The sequence below is a fragment of the Myxocyprinus asiaticus genome, chromosome 49 (genome assembly GCF_019703515.2).
Source record: "Myxocyprinus asiaticus isolate MX2 ecotype Aquarium Trade chromosome 49, UBuf_Myxa_2, whole genome shotgun sequence".
NCBI classification, from domain to species: domain Eukaryota; kingdom Metazoa; phylum Chordata; class Actinopteri; order Cypriniformes; family Catostomidae; genus Myxocyprinus; species Myxocyprinus asiaticus.
This window is the reverse complement of record NC_059392.1, coordinates 14,482,786-14,510,197: the sequence shown is the minus strand read 5'-3', so window position 1 is coordinate 14,510,197 and position 27,412 is coordinate 14,482,786. Positions and strand designations below refer to the sequence as shown.

The 27,412-nt window shown below is 35.9% G+C and overlaps 1 protein-coding gene across 5 annotated transcripts; it reads left to right on the top strand.

The window, feature by feature from the left end:
• LOC127438265 (complement factor H-like) lies at nucleotides 1-27,293 on the top strand. Of its 5 annotated transcripts, XM_051693731.1 has the most exons (11): nucleotides 1-191; nucleotides 2,037-2,216; nucleotides 2,906-3,011; nucleotides 3,103-3,179; nucleotides 6,275-6,469; nucleotides 8,165-8,356; nucleotides 16,517-16,708; nucleotides 18,113-18,304; nucleotides 21,096-21,281; nucleotides 26,628-26,813; nucleotides 27,006-27,293. In XM_051693731.1, the coding sequence occupies exons 1-11, from the start codon at nucleotides 122-124 to the stop codon at nucleotides 27,197-27,199; spliced, it is 1,770 nt and encodes a 589-aa protein (XP_051549691.1). In that variant the 5' UTR covers nucleotides 1-121; the 3' UTR covers nucleotides 27,200-27,293. The 5 variants fall into 5 exon arrangements, with proteins under 5 accessions (XP_051549691.1, XP_051549690.1, XP_051549689.1 ...); XM_051693730.1 differs by lacking the exons at nucleotides 16,517-16,708; nucleotides 18,113-18,304 and adding an exon at nucleotides 9,675-9,863 and having other exon boundaries at nucleotides 9-191; XM_051693729.1 differs by lacking the exons at nucleotides 16,517-16,708; nucleotides 18,113-18,304; nucleotides 21,096-21,281 and adding exons at nucleotides 9,675-9,863; nucleotides 10,513-10,698 and having other exon boundaries at nucleotides 11-191.
• The last annotated feature ends 119 nt before the right edge of the window (nucleotides 27,294-27,412 follow it).

The window sequence follows — 27,412 nt, the reverse complement described above, 5'->3', positions numbered from 1 at the left end:
TGTATCACACATGTTTACTTTCTATCTGAAAAGAGAGGGCTCTGGTCAACCAATATTTGCAGACAGAAAGATTTTTCAGCTTCGTCCTGTTTGACTTCAAGAAGACACTCAAAGCTGGACAATGGAGTTACATGCAAGAATTTTCTGTCTTCTTTTGTGTTTTAAGACATATGGGTCTTCAAACGCTGCAGGTGAATAAATAAAAAATATGTTCTTTTTAAATAAGACAAAAGACAGTTTAATTGGTAATTTAGTAAAAATAAAAGTAAATACAAAGTTGTAGTTTAATATTTTTCCTATTCAACTTGCAGAGTATTCAAAACATTATTTATTTAAACAGTATTTATTTTTTATTTTTTTCAGACAACAAACAGCTCAGGATATATATATATATACAGGGTTGGGAGTAACGGAATATATGTAATGGGATTACGTATTTAAAATACAAAATATAAGTAACTGTATTCCACTACAATTACAATTGAAATCATTGGTAATTAGATTACAGTTACATTCAAAAAGTATTTTGATTACTGAAGAGATTACTTTGCATTTTATTGTCATTTTGTCATTCATTATTATTTAGTCCTTTCAGATGGAAAACATTTATACATATAAATGATGCAATCCAAAGTGCATTTGAACAGAGGTGAAACACTTTCTTATGATGTGTTACATTCATACGAGCAGACAGAGAATTAAGTTTGAAGTTTGGAGCAGAAGAAATAGAAATAAACCTTGTGTAAATTTTCAGCTTTACGCTAAGCTAAAATGCTATTTCTAGCCATTTTACATGCACGTTACCAGGCACGATCATATTTTTTTATTACGAAAATTCACGTTGGATCATAATTTCTTTTTTCAAGTATGACCTTTGATATTAGGACAAAAATCATATTCTTGATAATAATTTTTGTATTGTTTTCCTGTAAAAATATCTAAAAATCCTTAAAACAAGATCAATTTGATTTATCTTGTTTTAGAAAGCAACAAGCAGCACAAGGTCCAATCAAATGTGTGTTTTTATGTCTGATCTTCCTATACAAAGACCACTTCATGTTTACACAATTATTTGCTTAAACAGTATTTACATTGGTAATGGCACCGCAACAGTTCAAGGGGGCCTGAGCCCACATTTATCAATGTTTTGAATTTGGAGTACAACACACAGGAGCAAAGCATTAAATACAGTAACTCCCCAAAGTGGTTGTTAATATGTCTGTCTTTGCTTCAGTTATTGGTTTTCTTTCCCTCTGCCCTGGTTGTATCTTGTTTTGTATGAGTATATATATTGAGTATATTTATTGTTTATATCTGTTTTTACATTTATTTGATTTACTTCCTTTTTGCCTGGCTTTAAAATGCAGTACCATGTGCTTTTAAAGGCCCCATGGTAATATGCATTTATAGCTTCTAATAGTACATTTAAATTCAGTTACTAAACTACAGTATGTATGCCTTTAACATCTTATATTTTTTTAATCAAATGTATATAAATACAATTAATATATTAAAATATTCACCCGCGGAATTATCAAACCACATAAAAATGTTTAGAAGTGTTTTTATATTTCCTTTTGATTATTATTTATTATTGTTAAAACTATCAACACATCAGAGAACATCTTTTCATGAAGACATTTATCATCATGTTGTCCCAACTAAATATCATCCATGCCCAGAACTGGCAAATATTAGTTTGTTAAAGTTTGTTTAGTGAGTTTCTTCATGTCCCAGTGTGTAAGTCAGCTAAAAGTAGGCTATAGGGGAAAATGAAATCCTATCTAGCTATTTTATGTCTTTAGATATGCTTCAATATTAATGCTAGAATGGTAAGCCCTTTTCTTTCAACATTTCTTTAGAGTTCTTTTTAATGAATCACAAACACAGTTACCAAAAAAAGTAGCAGTAAGCAAACTTGGCAGATAAAGAGAATCATAATCAGGTGAATTGTTGTGACAAAAGCAGCTAAATATATGTTTTTGTTAATGACAGTTGCAGACTGTATGATGTGCAGTTGTTTTATCCTCTGACAGGTTGTGCTGTGCTCCCGAAAGAAGAAAATGCAGAAATGTCTCCTGGATTTCTGAAAGGCAACTACTCTGCTGGTGACAAACTAGAATACAGCTGCAAACTTGGCTATGCCTCTCTGCGAAAAATCACCTACATATGTGATGGAAACAGATGGAATAAACTGCGTGAGACAGAATGTACACGTGGGTATACAGTTCACTTATATTTCCCTCACAAAAAAGTACAACAAGAAGAGCTCATTTTTACAGTGGACATAGCGGTGATAAAACATCATATTTCCATTACAGCCTTTCAAAATATATTTGAAGGCAATAAAAGTGGTCGAAACACAGTATTCTACAGTATTCTAAGGGGCCATTTAGACTGAACGTGTTGTTGTGCAAAAAACAACTAGAATGTTTACCCTCAGTTTCCTTGACCGACCACTGGGTGCCATGATTGCTGCTGGACTATTCTCTGGTTCTGGTCTTCATAAGAAGCTATGTAAAAACTACCGAAAAGTGTGATCCAGACTGAGAACATCAACCATTTTAAGTGTCTGTTTGAGTCCAGAGACTGGAAAACTAAAAAAGTCTTCGTTATGAATCGTGGAACAGTTCTGCGTTCAGGAAAAAAGTGAATAACAGACACGCTTTTTTTGCAAGTTGCTGTTCTTTTTGACGTGACACGTCTAATAAATGTGGTGCTTCTGAAAGACGTCTGTTTAGAGCATGTTTACAAAAACACAATGGAAAAGCATAATAGAGGAAGGAAAAACGCATTCGGTGTGCACGGCCCCTTAGAATTCTAACTTTGATCATTTTATGAATTAAGAATTGTAACTCTGAATTCTAATTCTGGATTGTATCTTTTAATTATGCATTACCATTAGTCAAACGCTGTGAGCTGCCTGCAGACATTCCAAACGGCCAATACAGTATTGTGAACGGTAACAACTTTGTTTTAGGAACAACCATCAAGTATACCTGCAGAGATGGGTGAGCATGTAAAGTAGATTTTATTGACATTCAAACAGTATCTAATTAAAATAAGTCTTATTATTTATTTATTTATTGATTGATTTTCAAGCTTCCAGATATCAACTCGTTATGACAGCAGAACATGTCGCATTGGAGGATGGGACAACCAATTACCTGTGTGTGAAGGTACTGGAGAGGTCAACTAAACATTTTTATATCTTCCATGGGCATGCAATCAGCCCGTTTAAACCCTTTAGAGAAGAGGTTAACAAAATGAGGACAGAAGAGTTATTCAAATTATGAAACATTCTTTCCCTCTTTTAAAAAACTGAAATACATTTAATTAATAAATACATTGTAATACAGTTATATATAACTTCAAAAACAATTACAATGAACTACATCAAATATCTTTACATTATCATGCTATACCTCTACGTTTGTGCATGCCCCTTCAGAGAATATTTTCATCATCATAATAAGGACGAGGTGGACCACTCGTATGCATATGAATAGGAGAAATGGTAACGCTACATATGGTGGCTGTAGTCCTGCCTTATAGTTTAAAGAGCCTACTCGAGAACATGAATTTGTTGTCATGTAATTTGAGCTAAAAAAGCCAAAATTATGACAAAATTGATGTCAGATTGAATTGCTGATTTGATATATGTTATTTGAACATTGTATTGACCAACCGCTTTGGAGATTTACACTGAAAACTTGTATGAGTAAACACATTCCCGCAATTGAATTGAGTAAAGGCCCTGATATACTTCAGTAGAAGTTTTTTTTCATTCTTCGTTCAGGGGTAAAAAGTCCTTAACAGCCGAGCAACGGTATACTGTTGAAGAACATTCAGACACACGCCACACCACTGTGGGAGGCCTTTAGAAGTACATTTAAATATAAGGATGGTACATGTAAAACCTAAACTAATGTGACATTAATGTGACAAGTGTTATCAATGATTTTATGCCTCATTCTATGAGTAGAATTCACATGAGGTCGGTAAAAGAAGCGGCAGATGTGTTATTGGCTTTCGCTGCAGATGACACCTGAGTGAATGTGCATTTGAGAGAACAGAGTAAATTTGATTCCTTTTGTAGACTAATTAAACAAAAACAAAAATCACATGACATGCCATGGTCTTGGAAAATGTCCCTAAGTGAATGATGGTACAGATGTAGGTAAGTTTGCACCAGGTCGCCAATAACCGCAAGGCCCTTGACCCTAACTGCTCCAGGATTGCAAAAGAATTTCACTGTATATGTGCAAACGTATAATGTGTGATAAATAAATATCATTATAAAAAATTATAATTATAATTAATTATAATTATTATTATTATAACTCCTCACGTCGGTGTGTTTTTGTTGACTGATGTTGATTAACTGAACAAGATAAACAGACTTAGCTGTCGGCCTCAATGTAGGTGGAGCTTCAGGTCACACCTACCGATGACGTGGACGGCAGCAAGAGGCAGCAGCTGAATGACAGAGAGTGGATTCTCCTCTTGAGAGTTGTAACTTGACACCACATCTTTTAAAAGCGGCACACAATATGTATCAATCTGTCAAAGACATCTGTCTGTGCATGTTTAAATACTAACATATTTGAAAATAGTCCAGATGGGTCCCCTTTGGTGTTCAGGAACAGTTAGGCCACAGAAGGCCTTGTTTGTCCTTCACCCTCAGTTTACAAACTAAAGCACCAGAGGGTGGATCCAAGGGTGCAATGATTTCAAGTAGGTGTTGATGTTTTTAAGCTGTAGAGGCGGTCATGAATTAATGAGCCCCCAATTCACGTAGGGAAGTTGCGGAAGTAGAGAATGAGGCGTTTTTGCAGCTTGGTTTCAATAAATGCTTTTAGCTGCACTGGAGATTAAGTTTTGAGTTCTGAAATTTACAGTATGTTAACAGTTCAAGGATGGGCAAGGAGGGGCCTGCTGAACAATAAACATAAAAGTTTATTGGTAAAACTTAACTTAAAATAACATAAAACATAAATGAACACAGACACACATGCAGTGCGGCTGTGTGCGTCTCTCTCTCTAAAACTGGCATCTCCGGCTCCCCTTTATCTCACTCTTCCACTGATCAGCTGATTCAGTGCCGGCCGTGCACCGTCACATGCCCTCCTCCTCGTCACACTCCTCACCCGCCCGTTTCAGGCCGGGGCGCCACCGCACTGACTTACTCCCCCCCACCTCTGGAGGGGAGACACTGCCCTTCCTGCCGTTCCGTCAGCCGGTGGTCCACCCCGCCTCCTGTGATCCTAGGGGGATAGACGAGTGGAGGTGTGGGGAGAATGAAAGGGCGAGCGGAGACACACCTCCTCCCCTGGTGGACGGCAGCGAGCCCTCCGACCCCTGGTGGACAGAACTACTCTTCCCCTTCTCGGCGGACGGCAGCAGTTCCTCTGGCTCTCGGCAGCCAGCAGCGACCCCTCCGTCCCCAGGCAGACGGCTGCAACTTCTCCCCTGGCGGAGAGCAGCAGCTAGGACTCCACAACAGCGCATCCCTCCTCCCTGCCAGGTTTCGGCGCCACTATGACAGTTAAAGGACGGGCAATAAGGAGGTGGGAACCTGCTGAACAGTCAACATAAAGGTTTATGTAAATCTCAACTTAAAACAACATAAAACATAAGACGAACACAAACACATGCAGCGCGGCCATGTGCGTCTCTCTCTCTATCTCAACTGGTGTCTCCGGCTACCCTTTATCTCGCTCTCTGCTGATCATCTGATTCAGCACCGGCTGTGCATCATGGCCTGGCCGCACCCTCCTACATGTCACAATGTTTTTATAGTAGAAAGGCCTCTTATATGTCACAATATCAAGGAAAATTTGATTCCTCATGACATGACCCCTTTAAGGTTTATGGTAGGGAGGTAGGTTTTGTTGATTTTTAAACTTGATAGAGCATTAACCTTAAAAACCTCACCTGTTTGGAAGAAAATTTTACTTGCCACACAGTGGACATTTCACCTCATTTAAGGAAACATGTAATATAATTTTGCAAAAATGATGCCACAGTCACGTAATTCTCATGAGATCATGCTGAAAGGAGATGTAAAAAGATGAAATGAAAGTGTCTTCTTTTGTGTTCCATGGGAGAAAAAAGTAATTCAAGTTTGGAACAACATGAGGATGAATAAATGATGACAGAATTTCATTTTGAGTGAAATTTTCCTTTAGGGCTAATACAAATTCTGAACTGTTTCAGTTGTTATGCATTTTGCCTTCCGTGCACATGAAAGCATGCTTTTTCCTTTCTTTAGAAACAACATGTGTTCCAGACCACATAGGGGACAACATCAAGGTGGAGGGACTCCCTGATTATGGGGATTTAATTAAATATGGACACCGGTTGAAATTTTCATGTGATGATGAAAAGCAGCTCATTTTAAGGGGAGTGAAAGAAGTTATATGCCAGTCAAATGGCGAATGGAGCAGCCCGTTTCCTAAATGTGAAGGTAAGGACACAGCTTGTTTAAGGAGTCATTCTTGTCATGCTTTACCTTTTGAACTCTGTTCCTTTTAGGAATTTTAGGAAGTATTTCTTTATTATAAATTTATTAGTATAGTTAAATTTTACTAAAATACATATAAAGTTTGGAATAATGTACAGATTTTGCTCTTATGGAAATGAATTGGTACTTTTATTCACCAAAATGCAATTCAACTGATCACAATGTTTAGTCAGGACATTAATAACATAAAAAATTACTATTACAATTTGAAAGAAACTACTTCAAAGAGTTCTCATCAAAAAATCCTCCACGTGCAGCAATGACAGCTTTGCAGATCCTTGGCATTCTAGCTGTCAGTTTGTCCAGATACTCAGGTGGCATTTCACCCCACGCTTCCTGTAGCACTTGCCATAGATTTGGCTGTCTTGTCGGGCACTTCTCACGCACCTTCCAGTCTAGCTGATCCCACAAAAGCTAAATGGAGTCAAGATCCGTAACACTCTTTTCCAATTATCTGTTGTCCAATGTCTGTTTCTTTGCCAACTCTAACATTTTCTTCAAAATCTTTCTTCATAGTTTCAAAAGTGGCTTTTTCTTTGCAATTCTTCCCATAAGGCCTGCACACCTGAGTCTTCTCTTTACTGTTGTACATGAAACTGGTGTTGAGCAGGTAGAATTTAATGAAGCTGTCAGCTGAGGACATGTGAGATGTCTATTTCTCAAACTAGAGACTCTGATCTACTTCTTCTCTTGTTTAGTTGTACATCTGGCCTTCCACATCTCTTTCTGTCCTTGTTAGAGCCAGTTGTCCTATGTCTTTGAAGACTGAAGTGTACAGCTTAGTATGAAATTTTTAGCAATTTCAAGCATTGTATAGCTTTCATTCAAACCTCAAAATCATTTCAACTCAAAACAATGACTGACTGATGAGTTTCTAGAGAAAGCTGTTTCTTTTTTGCCATTTTTTACCTAATATTGATCTTAAGACATGCCAGTCTATTGCATACTGTGGCAACTCATAAATAAACACAAAGACAATGTTAATTCATTAACTTCATTTAACGAAACAAACAACTTTCAACTGTGTTTGATATAATGGCAAGTGATTTTCTAGTACCAAATTAGCAATTTAGCATGATTCCTCAAGGATAAAGTGTTGGAGTGATAGCTGCTGGAAATGAGGCCTGTCTAGATTTGATCAAACAAAAAAAAATTCAAATAGTGATGGTGCTGTTTTTTACATCAGTAATGTTCTGACTATACTTTGTGATCAGTTGAATGCCACTTTGGTGAATTAAAGTACCAATTTCTTTCCGAAACAGCAAAATCTGTACATTATTCCAAACTTTTGGCCGCCAGTGTATATATATATATATATATATATATATATATATATATATATATATATATATATATATATATATATATATATTATAGTCACTTATGAACCATATAAAACATGTTCAGAGAAAAGCTCTAGTGCAACTTGTTTGATATTTTGTTATTTAACGTAATGACATTCAGACATTTTTTAGTGTGACTTAAGTGTCCAAATATTTATGGGGCCACTGTATATGATGTGGACATGAAAATGTACTGCATAGTACTGTAGGAATGACCCATTAACAAATATAATTAGATCAAGTCAATTGCCCAGATTGAGAACACTGGAGTGACCAGCATTTCTTGTTTCAATAGAGGTAACATGTATTAAAAATGTAACAGAGGACAACATCATCATGGAGCGAATCCCTGATCAAGAGGGTTCTATTAAATATGGGCACATGTTAAAATTTTCATGTAAAGGACAAGGGCTGATTTTAAAAGGAAAAAGAAACATCACCTGCCAGGCAAACGGAGAATGGAGCGACCCATATCCTAAATGTGAAGGTAAGATCACAAGAAGTTTATTGTAGTTTGTAGTTATTTTCATTTCAATTAAGTATAGTTTTTATTTTGTTTAGTTTTCTTTTACTTTTAGCATTAGGCTTTCAGACATATATATATATATATATATTTTTTTTTATTTTTTTTTTTATACTTTTTTAGTATTTTAGGGCTGCCAAAGATCATGTTTGTTATGATCAACATGATCACATGGGAACTCCATATGTTGCTAGCGATGTTCCAGTACTCTGACATTTACCTTATTCTGCTGAATTACTGACAAGTGCCATCACCCATCAGACATTTTTACATTCGTTCAAATGTTTTTACCTTCTCCTCTGGCACCACTGATAGTTTGTTGTTTTCACAGAGAGACTCAGACCATTTGTAAGTCCATTACATGCAAATTAAATGTATCCTTCTCATAACTTTCACAGTATATCAGAGACTAAGGTCCCTCTTTATGAAGTGTATATAACTACTATGTACAGTACTTACATTAAAATGTGTACAATTCAATGTATTTATTGTGTAACTACATGTTGTTCTGCAAAATTCTCATAAGATTCACACTTGGTGCTACTGAGGTTGAGGTACAGGTAGGTTTAGGAGTTGGGATAGTGTTAGGGATAGGGGGTTAGGGTTAGGATTAGTGTTTAGGGAAAGGGTTGGTGTAGGGTTAGGTTTTGGGTTAGGAGTTAGGTTAACAATGTAATTACAGATGTAATTAAATGCAGGTACTTTAAATGTAAGTGCAATGCAACAACACATATTAACATAATAAATACATTGTAGCAAATACTTAAGTACATAGTATTTAAAGACACCTAATATAAAGTGGGTCCATGACAATTTATATTAATGTATTTTGATCAGTGGAAAGCCAATATACACCTTTTTTTGAGCATTAATACATTTTAAACCCTGTTTTACCGAAGCCACTATTTATTTTAATACATTTAGAAGTATTTAAAAACTTACAGCACCTCAACAAGATTACATGCAATTTCCATGTTTGGCTGTATTTCCACACTATTTTCATATAGAGCTGATAAACTCTTGGACATGTTTGTGAAAGTTCCAGCCTTAGTTTAGCACTTTTGGACTGGACAAGTGATCTACGTGCTGGTTTAGGAAACCCAGCATTTGTTAGCTTTTATTTTTATTTCAGTTAACGAAAGTGTTTCCTTTGAGTTTTGTTTTAGTTATTTAACTTTAATAACACTGGGTCACAAAAAGTAAAAGCTTCTGATTGGACAAAGAGATGGTCAACTGCTCACATGGAATCTGCTAGAATGACAAGACTACTTCTGTTCTTTAGAGGCAACTTGTGATCTAACCGTCCCAAATCACATGATCATAGTGGAGGGTCTCCCTCCTCCTGGAGTTTTAATCAGACCTGGACACAATTTAAAACTTTCATGTGTAAGACAAGGGCTGATTTTAGATGGAAACGCCAAAATCACCTGCCAGCCAGATGGAGTGTGGAGCACGTTTCCTAAATGTGTAGGTAAGATCACAGATGGTAAACGCTTCTGAGTGTTATTCATTTTATTTACACTCACTGAGCACTTTATTAGGTACACCTGTACATCTACTTATTCATGCGATTATCTAATTAGCCAATAGTGTAGCAGCAGTACAATGCATAAAATCATGCAGATACGGTTCAGTTAATGTTTACATCAACCATCAGAATGGGGAAAAATGTGATCTCAGTGATTTAGACCGTGCCATGATTGTTGTTGCCAGACAGGTCGGTTTGAGTATTTTTGTAACTGATGATTTCCTGGGATTTTCACGCACAACAGTCTCTAGAGTTTACTCAGAATGGTGCCATAAACAAAAACATCCACAATTCTGCAGACGGCAACGCCTTTTTGATGAGAGAGCTCAACGGAGAATGGCCAGACTGGTTCGAGCTGACAGAAAGGCTGCAGTAACTCTGTACAATTGTAGTGAGCAGAATAGAATCTCAGAATGCACAACATATCGAACCTTGAGGTGGATGGTCAACAAAAGCAGAAGACACACATCAGGAACTTTAAGACCATAGTGTTCCTAATAAAGTGCTTATTGAGTGTATATTGCTTTGCAATATGTTATTATCAAACTACTTCTCATATATTACGTCAAGATTTTTTTCTGTTCTTTAAAAGCAACATGTGTTCCAAACATCCCAAGGGATATTTTCAAAGTGGAGGGTTTCCCTCCTCCTGGAGTTTTAATCAGATCTGGACACAGTTTAAAACTTTCATGTGTTAGACAAGGGCTGTTTATACCAGGAAATGCCGAAATCACCTGCCAGTCAGATGGAAAATGGAGCCCATTTCCTAAATGTGTAGGTAAGACCACAAAGGGAAAACGCTTCTGAATGTTTTTAATTATGTTACAATATTTTTATTAGTGGTGTTTGCTTTGGCATGCATCACTAATACCCATACTTGGGGATTTGAAGAAGACCCTAATCCTAAGTAATATACTTTTTTTTATACTTCGGCGCATAACTCGTCCTACACCATTTTTACTAAGGACATAAACGATACCTCAAATTGTGAGGCTAGTTGAGGAGTGCAGTGCTGTCAACATGATCACACAGGAAGTTGGCATGTTGTTTCCGAACGTTCCAGCACACTAGGTCAGCCACATTATGCCAAATACTGACAAGCAGCATCTCTTATCAGGCATTTTTGCATCGGCACCAGGAAGTAATTGCGTTTGCATAAACAGTGACAAGGTTGCATCAACCCCCCAACATTGTATTTTTATTCCATCTGATGGTTAGGTTTAGGTTGGGGGTATTTGATAAAATATGCTTTTCTCATCACTGTATTACATCCTGAACAGCTGAAAACAACTTGCTTTACAACTCGCTTTTGGCTCCCCTCCGTGGACATTTCAAAAGTAAAATGGAGCTCACACGTGCCCGCTTTAGCCACTAGGGGCAGAGTTTCGAATTTGGTAGGCACAGATCGATTTTAGCTAGAAAAGTCTAAATACACTTTCAGATTTCACTATGAGATCACAGTGAAAAATGAGGGGCCCAAGCTATATCTAGGGACCAAAATATCATTGATTTTTTTACGTGGGCTAGTAACCAACTTCCTAGTAACCGCTTAGAACACCTTAGCAGCGGCATAGCGACATCCTTGCATTTTGCCTTTATTTCTTTTCTTTTTTTAAAGGAAAATGTATTTCTAATATCTAATTTAATACTATCTACAAATAGCAGAAAACATATTTGACATCCCATATGACATAGGCCTACATACAGAGAAAAATCCAGCTCAGAGTAGGCAAAAAGTAAAACAATTTGCTTGCTGACTTTCACCTCCCAGAGTGAACCAACTCTAGCTATTTAATGTCTTTGCAAATGTTTCATAGTTAATGCTTCAATACAGAATGTCAAGGTCCATTTTTTTTTCTTCTTTTTTTTTTATTATTAAAATTTTTTGAATTATCTTTGTGCATTAAATTAATGTTTGTTACATTAAAATGTCAAAATGATGTATGATTTAATTCTAAAGCCATCTTGCTAATGGACTTCTTAATGAATAAATTTTAAAAATCAAGAAAATTAAGAGATGTCTTTGCTTTGCCTTCAGAGAGATCTCATTGTGAGGAACCACCAAGCATGAGCCATGAGAATGCAGATACAAAAGTAATTACAAGAAAAGAGTACAATTCAGGGGAGAAAGTTGAATATGTGTGCTTTAATAAATACGTAATGGAGGGTGACCGCCATTTGACCTGTGTGCAAGGCGAATGGAGAGGACATTTTACGTGTTTAAGTACGTACTGACACTGCATCAAATATATCAGAGAAAAGATGTGAAAGGCCTTTGGCTTTTTCCACTATATTTGTCTTTGCATGCTCAATGTAATCTGGTAGTTTCAAGTCATAATTTTACACTGGTTGTGGTGATAGACATATAATTGATTTGCATTGCAACACTAAAAGTGACATGTTGTTGTTTTTTTAGAGCCCTGTACAGTGACGGTAGATGAAATGGACAAAAAGAATATTGAACTGAAGGTGGGTGGAAGGGAAAAAATATTCTCACCACACAAGGATTATATCACCTTTGTGTGTCAGCGGAACAAACGTCCAAAAGGCTACACTTCCTTTAGACAAATGTGTCAGAATGGTGTGATGCTTTTACCTGAGTGTGTGTAACAGCAGAAATAATACATTGTTGAAGCTTCAGTTACACCATCACCATGCCTCAACAAATGGAGCAAGTCAAAATAAAGTATATTCCTCAATTCACTGTTGTCTCTTTTTGGATTTATTATTCATAAAACTAAAGAAATACTAAAAGTAACAACTGTAAAGAAAGAAAGAAAGAACATGAACTGACACAAATTAACTGGTTTTAAAAAGTAAGTTCTACCTCAGTGCCATGACACCTGTAGAGTTTAGAGAGGAGTACGTGATTAATGATCTGAAAATAAGGTGACTATTAAACATAATAGTCAAACAGATAAAATATACATGAAATATGCTTGTTGCTGTATTACTGTGGGTATAATTTTATAATTAAAGCAATGTAAAAAAAAAAAAAAAAAGTATATACTTATATACAAAAAATGATGGCTTGTTTTATGGTGTAAAAGGTATTCTATATGCTGTCCCATACAGAAATCTGTTATATGGCCCTGAACATATAAACTAGAGTTCAAATATTTAGGCAGGTGGGCTATCTGGAAAATGTATGTTGTTGCATATGTGCGCAAGTATGTGACTTTTTTTATATCAGTGAAAACCATACATTAACATGAATAATCTATGTGTTTTACATATCAGATTTCTGTATGGGTTTAATCAGAGACTATTTAGCAGAGATTTATGCACAGTTTATTACATCATTTTCAGATTTTACTGCTGATTTGAAATATGTCGTAATCTTGACAAACTGTTTTGGAGATTTCGGTCTTTCGCCATTGAAGTAGATAGGAGCTGTACTTTCATGATTGGAAATAGCTTCCGGGAAGCGTTCCAAAGATGACTGCCAGTGGACTGAATTACTAGAAGACTTTAGTTTAACCTGAAAATTATGTAAACGTCAAATGGATCTGAATTCTAAATTTACATTACATTATGTTCTCCAATGCTTTGAATTGTTAAAATGTGACGGCTTTTGAAATGCAAATTTTCAACATGTTATTGTAGATTAAAGTTGCTGTGATCATGTATTTTGTACATGATTATTATTTTGTTGAATAATTTCTGAAATAATGACATATTTGAATTCCATCTGAAATGCATGAAGTACTAGGCTATAGCAATAATGCCTAGTATATTGTTGTAATAGTACTGTAATATTCAAAGTCAGCCATTTCATTGGAACTGTCATTCATTGAATTGTCATTAGAATTTTTGCTGTTTACTGCATTAACTATTACTTATCAAGTAACTGCCAGTCGATGAAATTGTCTTGTTTTCATTTGATTGGAAATATGATGTTTATTTCAAGAAATGCATCATTGGTTTGCTTTTCGGATGTAAGCCTAAGTAAAATTATGCACAATTATTATTGTTTATTATTGCATTTCTTAGTAATGAGTGGGCTGTTGTTCAGACAAATTTTATTGAACCCTTTACAATTTGTGAACATATTGAAATTTTAACCTATAGGCCCTGTCATGCTTGTTGCATTTAATATTTATATACAAAAATAGGCATCCGTCTCTTTTGAGACATATTTTCAAAAATATGCATCTGTCTTTTCATTTATTTTAGACAAGTTGTGCAGTTCTGTGTTTTTTTAGCACGAAGTCCTGTTTGTTGGGGTGGGGGAATTGGTGGGTGGGTTCAGCATTATTTGATATTCAGCTACAATACACAGGCTCAAAAGACTCCATCCCAGCCAGCCTTAAGAGTGTTTAGAAATACATCTTTTGGACAACAGGTAATCACAGCCTTTTTGTATTTCAAGGGACACTGCAAGTGTTTACTGGCACTACGAGAGTTTATCCATTGAGATTAAAACTATTGCCTCAGTAAATTTAATTTATGTTTAGCATTTATTAGGGAATTCATCTGATACTATTTCTAAGCTTTATTAACTGTACTAGGTTATAATTTTTACAGCTAAAATGAAATACTGTCAGATATTTCTCTTTCTTCTATTCATGATCATGGACATCTCAATAAATGCTGAAGGTAAGACACTGCAAAACAAACTAGATTAAATTAATATTTTTATTAAAATAACATTATGTTTTACAACAAACAATAATATCTTGTGTTAATTAATCATGTCTGTCTGTATATAATGGACCATAAAATCAAACTGAGGTTGAGGTACCGGTAGGTTTAGGGGTTGAGACTGTGTTAGAGATAGGGGGTTAGGATTATGGTTAGGAGTAAGGTTAACGATGTAACTACAGATGTAATTAAATGCAGGTACTTTAAATGTAAGTGCAATGCAACAACACATATTAACATAATAAGTACATTGTAGCAAATACTTAAGTACATAGTATTTAAAGACACCTAATATAAAGTGGGTCCAAGACAAATTATATGAATGTATTTTGATCAGTGGAAAGTCATTATACACCTTTTCTGAGCATTAATACATTTGAAACCCTGTTTTACCGAAGCCACCAATTTTTTTATTTTTTATTTTTTATTTTTTTTTGCACGCACAACAGTCTCTAGAGTTTACTCAGAATGGTGCCATAAACAAAAACATTCGCAATTCTGCGGACGGCAAAGCCTTTTTGATGAGAGAGGTCAACGGAGAATGGCCAGACTGGTTCGAGCTGACATAATGGCTACAGTAACTCTGTACAATTGTAGTGAGCAGAATAGAATCTCAGAATGCACAACATATCGAACCTTGAGGTGGACGGCAGAAGACACACATCAGGAACTTTGTTAAGACCATAGTGTTCCTAATAAAGTGCTTACTGAGTGTATATTGCTTTGCAATATTTTATTATCAAACTAATTCTCATATATTACGTCAAGATTTTTTTCTGTTCTTTAAAAGCAACATGTGTTCCAAATGTCCAAAGGGATATTTTCAAAGTGGAGGGACTCCCTCCTCCTGGGAATTTTAATCAGATCTGGACACAGTTTAAAACTTTCATGTGTTAGACAAGGGCTCATTTCCTAAATGTGTAGGTAAGACCACAAAGGGAAAACGCTTCTGAATGTTTTTAATTGCTTTGTGATATTTTATTAGTGGTGTTTGCTTTGCCATGCATCACTAATACCCATACTTGGGGATTTAAGAAGACCCTAATCCCCCTTTGATAAAATATGTTTTTCTCGTCACTATATTACATCCTGAACAGCTGAAAACAACTTGCTTTACAACTCGCTTTTGGCTCCCCTCTGTGGACATTTCAAATGGAAAATGGAGCTCACACGTGCCCGCTTTAGCCACTAGTGTCAGTGTTTCGAAATTGGTAGGCACAGACCGATTTTAGCTAGAAAAGTCAAAACACTCTTTCCGATTTCACTGTGAGATCAAAGTGAAAAATGAGGGGCCCAAGCTATATCTAGGGACAAAAATATCATAGGGCTTTTTTCACTTGGGCTAGTAACCAACTCCTAGTAACCACTTTAGCAACGGCATAGCAACATCCTTGCATCTTGAGGCAAGCTTTTCTTTTCTTTTTTTTTTTTTAAAGGAAAATCTATTTCTAATATCTAATTTAATACTATCTAGAAATAGCAGAAAACATATTTGACATTTTTCATCTCCAAAATGACATAGGCCTACATACAGAGAAAAATCAAACCTTTTTGGCACCTTAACCTTAAGCCAAGATATCAAACACAAGGCTACACTGTGTCACTGATTTTGTCAGTATACTAATATGGAATATACAGAACAGCTGCTGAAAATATACACTGAAGTTATTTAAATGTCAGAAACCAGGTACTGTATAGTACACTTTGAGCACAATATACTGTATATCAAATAAATATATATATATATATATATCATATATATCACAGAACAGCTACCTCTTTTTTTTATCATGGTTGAATTGTATTTCTACACATTTATCTGATATGAATCTGTAGATGACAACAGCTTGTTGTATCCTACAACATATGTTCAGACAGCCCATCCCTGTTAATATATAGTTGCATGTTCAGAAATAAATGAAAATAAATGTAAATTTGCTTCTTTTCTACAGAAGTGACCTGTCCGGAGGAAGAACTCAATAATGTTCAGATTTTAGTTGGACATCCAGGTATCACTCCACCGTACAAATCTGGACAAATCTTAGTTTTTCGATGCACAGATGTGAATATGAAGATGTACGGTCAACAAACAATTGAATGCCAGTCAAATGGAAAGTGGGATAACCCATATCCACAATGTGGAGGTAAGACATACTGCATTAATACATTTGTACACCTGCTTATTCATTTGATTATCTAATCAGCCAATCGTGTGGCAGCAGTGTAATGCATCAAATCCTGCATATACACATCATTAGCTTCAGTTAATGTTTACATCAACCATCAAAATGGAGAAAAAATGTGATCTCAGTGATTTTGACCGTGCCATGATTGTTGGTGTCAGACGGGCTGGTTTGAATATTTCTGTAACTGTTGATCTCCTGGGATTTTCACAAACAGTCTCTAGAGTTTACTCAGAATGGTGCCAAAAACAAAAAACATTGAGTGAGCAGCAGTTCCGTGGATGGAAATGCCTTGTTGATGAGAGAGGTCAACGGAGAATGGCAAGACTGGTTCGAGTTGACAGAAAGGCTACAGTAACTCAGATAACTGCTCTGTACAATTGTAGTGAGCAGAATGTATTACATTCACACAAAAATCCTTAACTGGCAAATATTTAATTTCTTTGAATTAGTTTGAGTGTCTTCATCTCCCTGTGTGTCAACTTACTAGTTTTTGGAAATTAAGATCAAGTCTAGCTTTTTCATGTTTTTGGAAATGGAGTTCACAGAAGTAATGCTTTAAAAAAAACGTTTTTTAATTAATTATACACACCATTAACAAAATTAATTCCATTTTCTTGTAGCGACATTTAGTGGAATTAACATTCTGCAGGGGAAAGCATTATTATGTCTCTGCATGCGGACAGAAACAAAACATAGAGCAGTGAAATCGCTCTCAATAACATGAATTTTTTCCACTGTCTTGCCTCAACAACGGACACGACAGGAGACGGATAAAGTGTGCTCCAATATCTTCACTCCTAATGGTTGTGTCTGCATCAAATTGACATAGAGTGAAAACTTTCCAAATTTTATTCATTAAAGAGCCCATGAAATTGCTTGACGTGGACAGTTTTCTTTCCTGTGTTGAAATAAGAAGGCGGGACATATCAAGAAACTGGTCTCACAGTCACGTTACTATTCCTACATTTTAAAATAAAATGATTTTTACGTGGCTTGATGTGTCGCCTTATAAACACTAGAGATGCTACAACAAGAATGCCTTTTATTCCCTTTCACTCAAATCATAAAAAGGCAGATTATCAGGTCATTAAAAATTAAAACTTTTTACTATGTTTGTTTCCCACACAATGCTATCTTATGACTAGGTGCAGATGAACAGTAATCTGCACATGCAGAACATAGGCCTACAGAAAACCGTGCAATATAAAATCTCCCCTGTACAAGTCGCGCTGATATCCTGACAGAGGTTGCATGCGGCAGGCATTAGGATACAAGAGTCACAGACTTCCTTCCTTTTCTGTCTGAACACACGTTCAGACTGCCAATCATTGTTAATATATTATATTTCCTTCTTTTCTACAGAAGTGACCTGTCCGGAGGAAGAACTCAATAATGTTCAGATTTTAGCTGGACATCCAGGTATCTCTCCACCATATAAATCTGGACAAATTTTAGTTTTTCGATGCATGGATTTGAATATAAAGATGTACGGTCAGCAAACAATTGAATGCCAGGCAAATGGAAAATGGAATAACCCATACCCACAATGTGGAGGTAAGTCATACTGCACTAATATATTCATTTTAAAATGCAAATGTACTTTGGTCCATGCTTCAGGATGAAAAAAAAAAAAAAATGCTCCTGTCATAGGTTAAGACCACTCCTTCTCATGAATAATTACAAGAAGGTATAAATTGTACATCTCTACGTCATATCTAGAGACATTCACTCGTTGGTTTCAAAGCCAGATAAAAAAAAAAATAGTCCAATCCCTGTTCCTGATTTCCTAAATAACAATGCTCTTAAAATGAAAAATACGTGCATGTTATCATTTTCTTGGTTAACTTAGGTAACTAAGTGTTAATCATTCATGACCCTTTAAGCATCTTTGTTTACTCAGTGACTGACAAATAAAGGGTTGCTCTTTATGTTGTTTACTAATGTTTAATGAGTGTTAACTGGTCCTTAATCTTTAATAAACCAATGATTGGATTTTCATTAAAACATGCAATAAGTAATACAAAAGTAGTCAGATTAAATTACCTTAAAAATACAATTTAAAGAATTGTTACTGATTACAATTTGATTCATGTAATTTGTTATCAGTAATGGATTACATTTCAGATGTAATCTACCCAACATTTATATAGACATTTTACAATCTTGAAATAAGTAAAAGAGATCAAATAACCCACACCTGAGCTCATGATAACTTTACATCTACACCGATGAGCCAAAATATTATGCCCACTCACAGGTGAAGTGAATAACGTTCACTTTAGATGGTAAGCAAACAATCAGTTCTCGTAGTCAACATGTTGAATGCAGGAGAAATGGGCAGGAGTAAAGACCTGAGCGACTTTGACAAGGGCCAAATTGTTATGGCCAGACGACTGGGTCAGAGCATCTCTGAAACGGCAAGGCTTAAAGGGTGATCCCGTTCAGCAGTGGTGAGCACCTTACCGACAGTGGTCCGAGGAGGGACAAACCACAAAGCGGCAACAGGGTGTTGGCCGCCCAAGGCTCATTGACGCGTGAGGGCAATGAAGGCCATCCCGTCTGGTCCGAACTGACAGAAGGTCTTCTGTGGCACAAGTCACAGAAAATTTCAATGGGTTATGGGAAGAATGTGTCACAATACACAGTTCATCGCACCCTGCTGCATATGGGGCTGTGTAGCCGCAGACTGTAGCTGCGGATTAGACCTGTACAATGTTCAGAAGGAATTTTGGACTATTCTTCCTTACAGAACTGCTTCAGCTCAGCCATATTCTTAGGATGTCTGGTGTGACTGGCTCTCTTGAGGTCGTTCCACAGCATTTCTATTGGGTTAAGGTCTGGGCTCTGACTAGGCAACTCCAAAAGGTGGATTTTCTTTTTATGAAGCGATACTGTATTGAATTTACTTCTATTTTTAGGGTCATTGTCCTGCAGCATCACCCAGCTTCTACTGAGCTTCAGCTTGCGCACTGCCACCCTGACATTATCCTGTAGGATATCTTGATAAACTTGAGAATTAATTTTTCCCTTGATGATGGCAAGCAGTCAGGGCCACGAAGTACTCCCTCCACCGTACTTCACAGTTGGGATGATGTTTTCATGTTGGTATGCGGAGACCTTTTTATGCCATACGTAGTGCTGCATGTTCTTCCCAAACAACTGAACGTTAGTTTCATCAGTCCACAAAACATTTTTCCTATAGCATTGTGGTGTCAAGGTGGTCTTTGGCAAATTTCAGGCACGCAGCACTGTTTTTGTTGGAAAGCAGCAGCTTCCTTCGTGGTATCCTGCCATGGACAACATGCCTGTTTAATGTTTTCCGTATAGTAGACTCATGAATAGAGATGCTAACCAGTTCCAATGATTCCTTCAAGTCTTTAGCTGTCACTCAAGGGTTCTTTTTACCTTATTGGGCATTCTGCAGAGTGCCCTTTGAGTCATCTTGGCTGGACAGCCACTTCTAGGGAGAGTAGGCGCAGTACTAAATCGTCTCAATTTATAGACAATTTGTCTAACTGTGGACAGATGAATATCTAAGCTCTTCAGGATAACTTTTTAACCCTTTCCAGCCTTATGAAAAGCAACAATTCTGGATCGTAGGTCTTCTGAGATCTCTTTTTTGCAAGGCATGGTCCACGTCAGCAGGGTAATTCACATATATTTTCTTGCCAATGTATAAGAATTGCAGCAGTGCAATAGATAGCATACGCAAGCATATGCTGTATGTCCATCTATTTTTCTAAGGATTTTGCTTGTGTCCATCTGAAGATGAGTTATAATGCATATCAAAGTCCACCAGAACTAACGGGCTTGAGCTGGATTTAAATGCAACACTTTCAAATTACAGAGTTGAAACACCAATCAGACAATTATTTTCAGCCAGGGTGAGATATTTCCTAATCAAACAAAATTTCTGTCTCAGTAAGGGGTAGGGACATTTCTTGAATGTCAAACATTTCCTAAAATTGTACAACTCTATCGATTTGTCAAGGCCTTTTCTTTAAACCTTTGATTAAAATTCTTTCAAATTATCCCTGTGCATTACACATAGTTTAACACAGTAAAGATATATGGCTAATATATTAAAAGTACACCCAAAAGTAGTACCACCCCTTTACAAGTCAATCAGAATATGTTTGTACCTTATTTTTTTTTACATACAATACCTTAAGGTGTAAAGAAGGTACAGTGGCTGTGTCTTTGAGAGTACTGCCCCAGAGACAAGCTGTTGTACCAAGCTGATTTTAATTGCTTTGCAATATTTTATTAGTTGTGCTTGCTAAAGCAAGCATCACTATCACCCATATACAGTAGAATGACCAGATTTCTTTCTGTTCTTTAAAAGCAACATGTGTTCCAAACATCCCAAGGGATATTTTCAAAGTGGAGGGACTCCCACCTCCTGGAGTTTTAATCAGACCTGGACACATTTTAAAACTTTCATGTGCAAGACAAGGGCTGTTTATACCAGGAAACGCCGAAATCACCTGCCAGTCAGATGGAAAATGGAGCCCACTTCCCATATGTGTAGGTAAGACCACAAAGGGAAAACGCTTCTGAATGTTTTTAATTGCTTTGTGATATTTGATTAGTGGTGTTTGCTTTGGCATGCATCACTAATACCCATACTTGGGGATTTGAAGAAGACCCTAATCCTAAGTAATAAACTTCGGCGCATAGCTCGTCCTGCGCCATTTTTACTAAGGACATAAACGATATCTCAAATTGTGTGGCTAGTTGAGGAGTAGAGTGCTGTCAACATGATCACACAGGAAGTCGGCATGTTGTTTCCGAACATTCCAGCACACTAGGTCAGCCACGTTATGCCAAATACTGACAAGCGGCATCTCTTATCAGGCATTTTTGCATCGGCACCAGGAAGTAATCGCGTTTGCATAAACAGTGACAAGCGTGATTCAGAGTTGATTATATTTTTACTCCATCTGATGGTCAGGTTTAGGTTGGGGGTATTATATAAAATATGCTTTTCTCATCACTGTATTACATCCTGAACAGCTGAAAACAACTTGCTTTGCAACTCGCTTTTGGCTCCCCTCCGTGGACATTTCAAAAGTAAAATGGAGCTCACACGTGCCCGCTTTAGCCACTAGGGGCAGAGTTTCGAATTTGGTAGGCACAGATCGATTTTAGCTAGAAAAGTCAAAATACTGTTTCCGGTTTCACTGTGAGATCACAGTGAAAAATTAGGGGCCCAAGCTCTATCTAGGGACCAAAATATCATTGTTTTTTTTTTTTTACTTGGGCTAGTAACCAACTACCTAGTAACCGCTTAGAACACCTTAGCAATGGCATAGCAACATCCTTGCATCTTGAGGCAAGTTTAGCCTTTTTTCTTTTCTTTTTTTAAAGGAAAATTTATTTGTAATATCTAATTTAATACAATCTAGAAATAGCAGAAAACATATTTGACATCTATCATCTCCCATAGGGCCTACATACAGAGAAAAATCCAGCTCAGAGTAGGCAAAAAGTAAAACACTTTGCTTGCTGACTTTCACCTCCCAGAGTGAACCAACTCCAGCTATTTGATGTCTTTGCAAATATTTCATAATTGATGCTTCAATACAGAATGTCAAGGTACATTTTCAGGGGTTCAAGCCCGAAGGGCTAGAAACCCTATTGTTTTTGCTCGGATTTGCTTTTATTATTATTATTATTATTATTATGCCACAAAACTGATCGTGCAGACCAAACCGTAAGCCCTAGAGACCTGAAACTTTCAGGGATGGTAGTACTCCAGATGACACGGAGGACACAAAGTTTCGCCCCAATTGGCCACACGGTGGCGCTGTCACTCAGTGATTAAAACAATCAAATTTGAAAAAATGCCCATAACTTTTGAACCATGTGTCACAATTCGCAATTTGCGATTTTTTGTAAAATCTATTTTTGCAAACTAGTGCTTGGCCGTTTGACCAATTGGAACCAAACCAGTGCAGAAAAATTTGTTGGGAGTCCCAACATCAATAATTATATATATATAAAAATAATAATTGAATTTTCAATTCAGGATGGCCACGCCCATCCAAAATGTCCATAGTAGATGGGGCCAATTTTACTTTAATTTGGTGGTGAATGGCCACTTGATGGTGCTATAATTTGAACAAATATGAAAATGGCTCTTTCTATGTGACCGTTGTACCGATTGACTTGAAATTTTGTGTGTAGCCTCTTTGTCCAGCACCCCATCAAAACCTGAGAGGACATTTGGATATCTAAAAAGATATGGCCGCCATTAGCCAATTAATAATCATGTGCTTTTAGACAAGGTTAGCAATGGCTGATCAAAACAAATTTTCTTGGGCTTATTCGACTCTGGGTCGCAGGCATCCGTATGAAATAATAATAAAAAAAATTATTATAATAAATCGGCCACCGGAATGTGCTATCACATTTTACTAGCACAGAAATGGCTGTATGTCTCACAGTGTTTAACAAATACTTCAGTAATTTATATAATTAGATAGGTCTCCTCAACCTGAACAATTTTGCCTCAAGAACTATTCTTCCCAATGTCTTACACTCCTTCTGAGCTCTCCATTTCATTGGCTGTTTGTTGCGATCTCTCGCTTGTCGGTATGAGTGCACACACCTGACGTTTTGTCAGACAAATTTCAAGCAGGTGAAACTTATACTAGCAGAGTAAACAAATGGACCAGTACATATGAGATGCTTGATAGTAGGGTTGCAGCAGACATTTTAAAATCAAACTTTTTAAGACCTTTTTCAAGACCCGAACAAATACAATTTATACTGTCTCCCCATCCAAAAACAAATCCACACAATCTCAAAATAAATCATGTATCACAGGCTCTTACTTAAACAGGCAGGGGTACACATTCAACATGGCCTTAACATTGCTTATCAGTAAAACAGGGTGTACATACATACACACACACATATATATATATATAAAGATTTAATTCATAGGGCGGAACTTTTAACTTTAAAGGCTGAAATACACCGGGTCTGGGGACTCTTATTTTGAAATGTTTGCGCTTCACTGCTTCCAGCTGCTCATTCAAACAGATTGTGCATGTGCACTCCAACAATGATCTACAGCCTATTACAATATAAACAATTAAATGTAAACATTGTTATATTTCATCAACACTATATCATCATCAATATTAGTGATTGCTTGTCATAAATTTCCGATATGGCCTAACGATTGTGAACCACTTTGCAATAGTTGGAGAAAATACAGTGCCACGTTTTCACTTTGAAGGATGCAGCACATGCAATTATTTAAATAAATCGTATTTTTTTTAAGTTTGATTATCACATTACTGTAGGTCATATCACGATTCCTGTCTTTCTGCCTCCAAATTTAAGACCTCTTTAAATGATAATTAAGACTTTTGTTGTATCATTTAAGATATTTAAGAGTTTTTCTAACCTTAAATTTGGGAAAACTTAATTTAAGACATTTTAAGACTTTTTAAGGATCCGCAGGAACCATGGATAGATCTTTTTAAAATAATAATCCCACTATTTGTGCCACTTTACCATCACCCGTGGTGAAGACAGGAGAAGCTGCCCTAATTGCACACATAAATCACCCAGACATTTATTTGACGAGCGTTTACATCTGGAAGACATATTTTTTAGGTTGTTTGCTCATCTGCAATACGTCTTTAAGACGTATATAAATTAAGCAAATGTCTTTGAGACGTTTATGATTTAGAAGTTTGTAAATCTGATAGCAGATGTTAATTAGATTGTGATGCTTTCCAGAGGAAAATATCTAAAACAGACATCTCTGAGATGTACGTGTGCTGTCTGGGTGACATCTGCACTCTCACAGAAGAAGATATTTCATGGACCAGCAACCTCTAGTTATAGTTAAAATAAAACTGAAGAGGCAGATAGATTTATTCTAATTAATAATGTAATATTATTAAATAAAAATGATTAACAATGCTTTAAACATATAAAAGTAATTTAATATTATCAGGTGAATTATTTAATTTAATAGCATTGTGTGTTTTGATAGAGAACTATTGTTTATTTTCTGTCATTTATTTTATTTTGCTTTAAAGAGGTCAGTGTTTATCACTTTTTATGATGAAAATACTGCCATACTAGGTCCCACAGTAATATTTTATCATCATGCAGTGTTCTATTGGGGCATTAACCTTGGCAAAATCATTGGCATTGATATATATATATATAAAAGGTAAATAATGCCTTTATTAAGCTACTATGTATCACTGTATATAATATATAAACATAAAGTGCATATAAGTGAAAATTATAAGATCCTTAGGGTCTATATTGTTTTGTCCATATGGTGTGGGTGTGTATGTGTGTATATATATATATATACATATATATATATAGTGTATTCTATATATACTTTTTTCTTTTCAATATTTATTTATTTTTTATTCAATTCTAATAATTTTTTTAAAGTCTTGTTGCTGTTTTTGTATTGTTGTGTACTGGAAGCTCCTGTCACCAAGTCAAATTCCTTGTGTAAGCATATTGTAGAAAGGCAATAAAGCTCATTCTGATTCTGATATAAAGGTCTTAGATCACATCTAATAACATGTGCTTTGTGGAGTTTGTTGTCTACTGATTTATTTTGGAATTAATCTTTTTTCAATGATTTGTCCACAAAATGATCCAAAATACTTTAAACAACAGCACAACCCATTGAAGAAACTGGTAGTTTGTCCATCACACTCTCATTTTCATTCCGTCAAAAAAAACAAATATGGTACTACTGTGAATAAGGTCCATGTGTGCTTAGCCCCCGATGATTGCCGCTTGCTGCTATATTATATTACACTACCGTTCAAAAGTTAAGGGTCACTTACACATTATTATTATTTTTTTTTTTTCTTTTCACATTTTAGAATAATAGTAAAGTCATCACAACTATGGAATAATAGAAATGGAACTATGGCAATTATGTTGTGACTAAAAAAATCCAAAATAAATCAAAACTGTGTTATATTTTAGCATCTTCAAAGTGGCCACACTTTGCCCAGAATTTGCAGACATGTACTCTTGACATTTTCTCAACCAACTTCTTGAGGTATCACCCTGGGATGCTTTTTAAACAGTATTGAAGGAGTTCCCATCTATGTTGGGCACTTAGTGGCTGCTTTTCTTTATTATTCGGTCCAAGTCATCCATTTCAAAAACTTTTATTTTTTTTAAATAAAATTTTAGTTTTGTAATTAAATTAAATAATATGTTGGCACAATTATATTTTTGTCTACAAAACGAATTTCAAACCTTTAAGCATCCACCTTTAGATCAAAAGATTTTTAAGATCATGAGAAACATTTCAGTCAAGTAATCCCAAACTTTTGAACGGTAGTGTATATTGCATTATAGTATGACCATCATGCAATGAAATGCCTTTATGATCAAACATCAAAGATATCAAGTAGAAATATCCCACATCCAAGTTTCATGTAACACAACATAACCAGACTTTCATTCTGATGAGTTACATCATGGCAACCAAAAAAATACAATTCCTGCATTTTCTCCAAAACATCACATTCTGTGACAATATCAGTCCATTATCATGACATACAAGGAACTTTGTACAACAGCACTTGTCTATTGTTAACCAGTTAATATTTGCATTTCATGATTATTTGTATGCACTAAGCGGCTTGAACCCCGATAATTGCTGCTTGTAGCTACAGTAGCTATATATATTTTTTTATTATTATTAAACTTTCTTAAATTATCTCTGTGCATTAAATTAATGTTTGTTACTTTAAAATGTCAAAATGATGTATGATTTAATTCTAAAGCCATCTTGCTAATGGACTTCTTAATAAATAAAATAAAAAAAATCAAGAAAATTAAGATGTCTTTGCTTTGCCTTCAGAGAGATCTCATTGTGAGGAACCACCAAGCATGAACCATGAGAATGCAGATACAAAAGTAATTACAAGAAAAGAGTACAATTCAGGGGAGAAAGTTGAATATGTGTGCTTTAATAAATACGTAATGGAGGGTGACCGCCATTTGACCTGTGTGCAAGGCGAATGGAGAGGACATTTTACGTGTTTAAGTACGTACTGACACTGCATCAAATATATCAGAGAAAAGATGTGAAAGGCCTTTGGCTTTTTCCACTATATTTGTCTTTGCATGCTCAATGTAATCTGGTAGTTTCAAGTCATAATTTTACACTGGTTGTGGTGATAGACATATAATTGATTTGCATTGCAACACTAAAAGTGACATGTTGTTGTTTTTTTAGAGCCCTGTACAGTGACGGTAGATGAAATGGACAAAAAGAATATTGAACTGATGGTGGGTGGAAGGGAAAAAACATTCTCACCACACAAGGATTATATCACCTTTGTGTGTCAGCGGCACAAACGTCCAAAAGGCTACACTTCCTTTAGACAAATGTGTCAGAATGGTGTGATGCTTTTACCTGAGTGTGTGTAACAGCAGAAATAATACATTGTTGAAGCTTCAGTTACACCATCACCATGCCTCAACAAATTGAGCAAGTCAAAATAAAGCATTTTCCCCCACTTCACCGTTGTCTATTTTTGGATTTCTTACTCATAAAACTAAACAAATGCTAAAAATAACTTAAGACAATTTGTAAGGGAAAGAAAGACCGAGCATTGATTTAGTAAATTCACATAAAAAGTA

What these genes read in the sequence shown, in the direction of transcription:
- LOC127438265 (XM_051693731.1), top strand. Translation starts at nt 122, where the DNA reads ATGGAGTTACATGCAAGAATTTTCTGTCTTCTTTTGTGTTTTAAGACA. An exon ending in GCGTGAGACAGAATGTACAC is followed by an intron (nt 2,217 to 2,905) that starts GTGGGTATACAG and finishes CATTACCATTAG; the next exon opens with TCAAACGCTGTGAGCTGCCT. An exon ending in CCAATTACCTGTGTGTGAAG is followed by an intron (nt 3,180 to 6,274) that starts GTACTGGAGAGG and finishes TCCTTTCTTTAG; the next exon opens with AAACAACATGTGTTCCAGAC.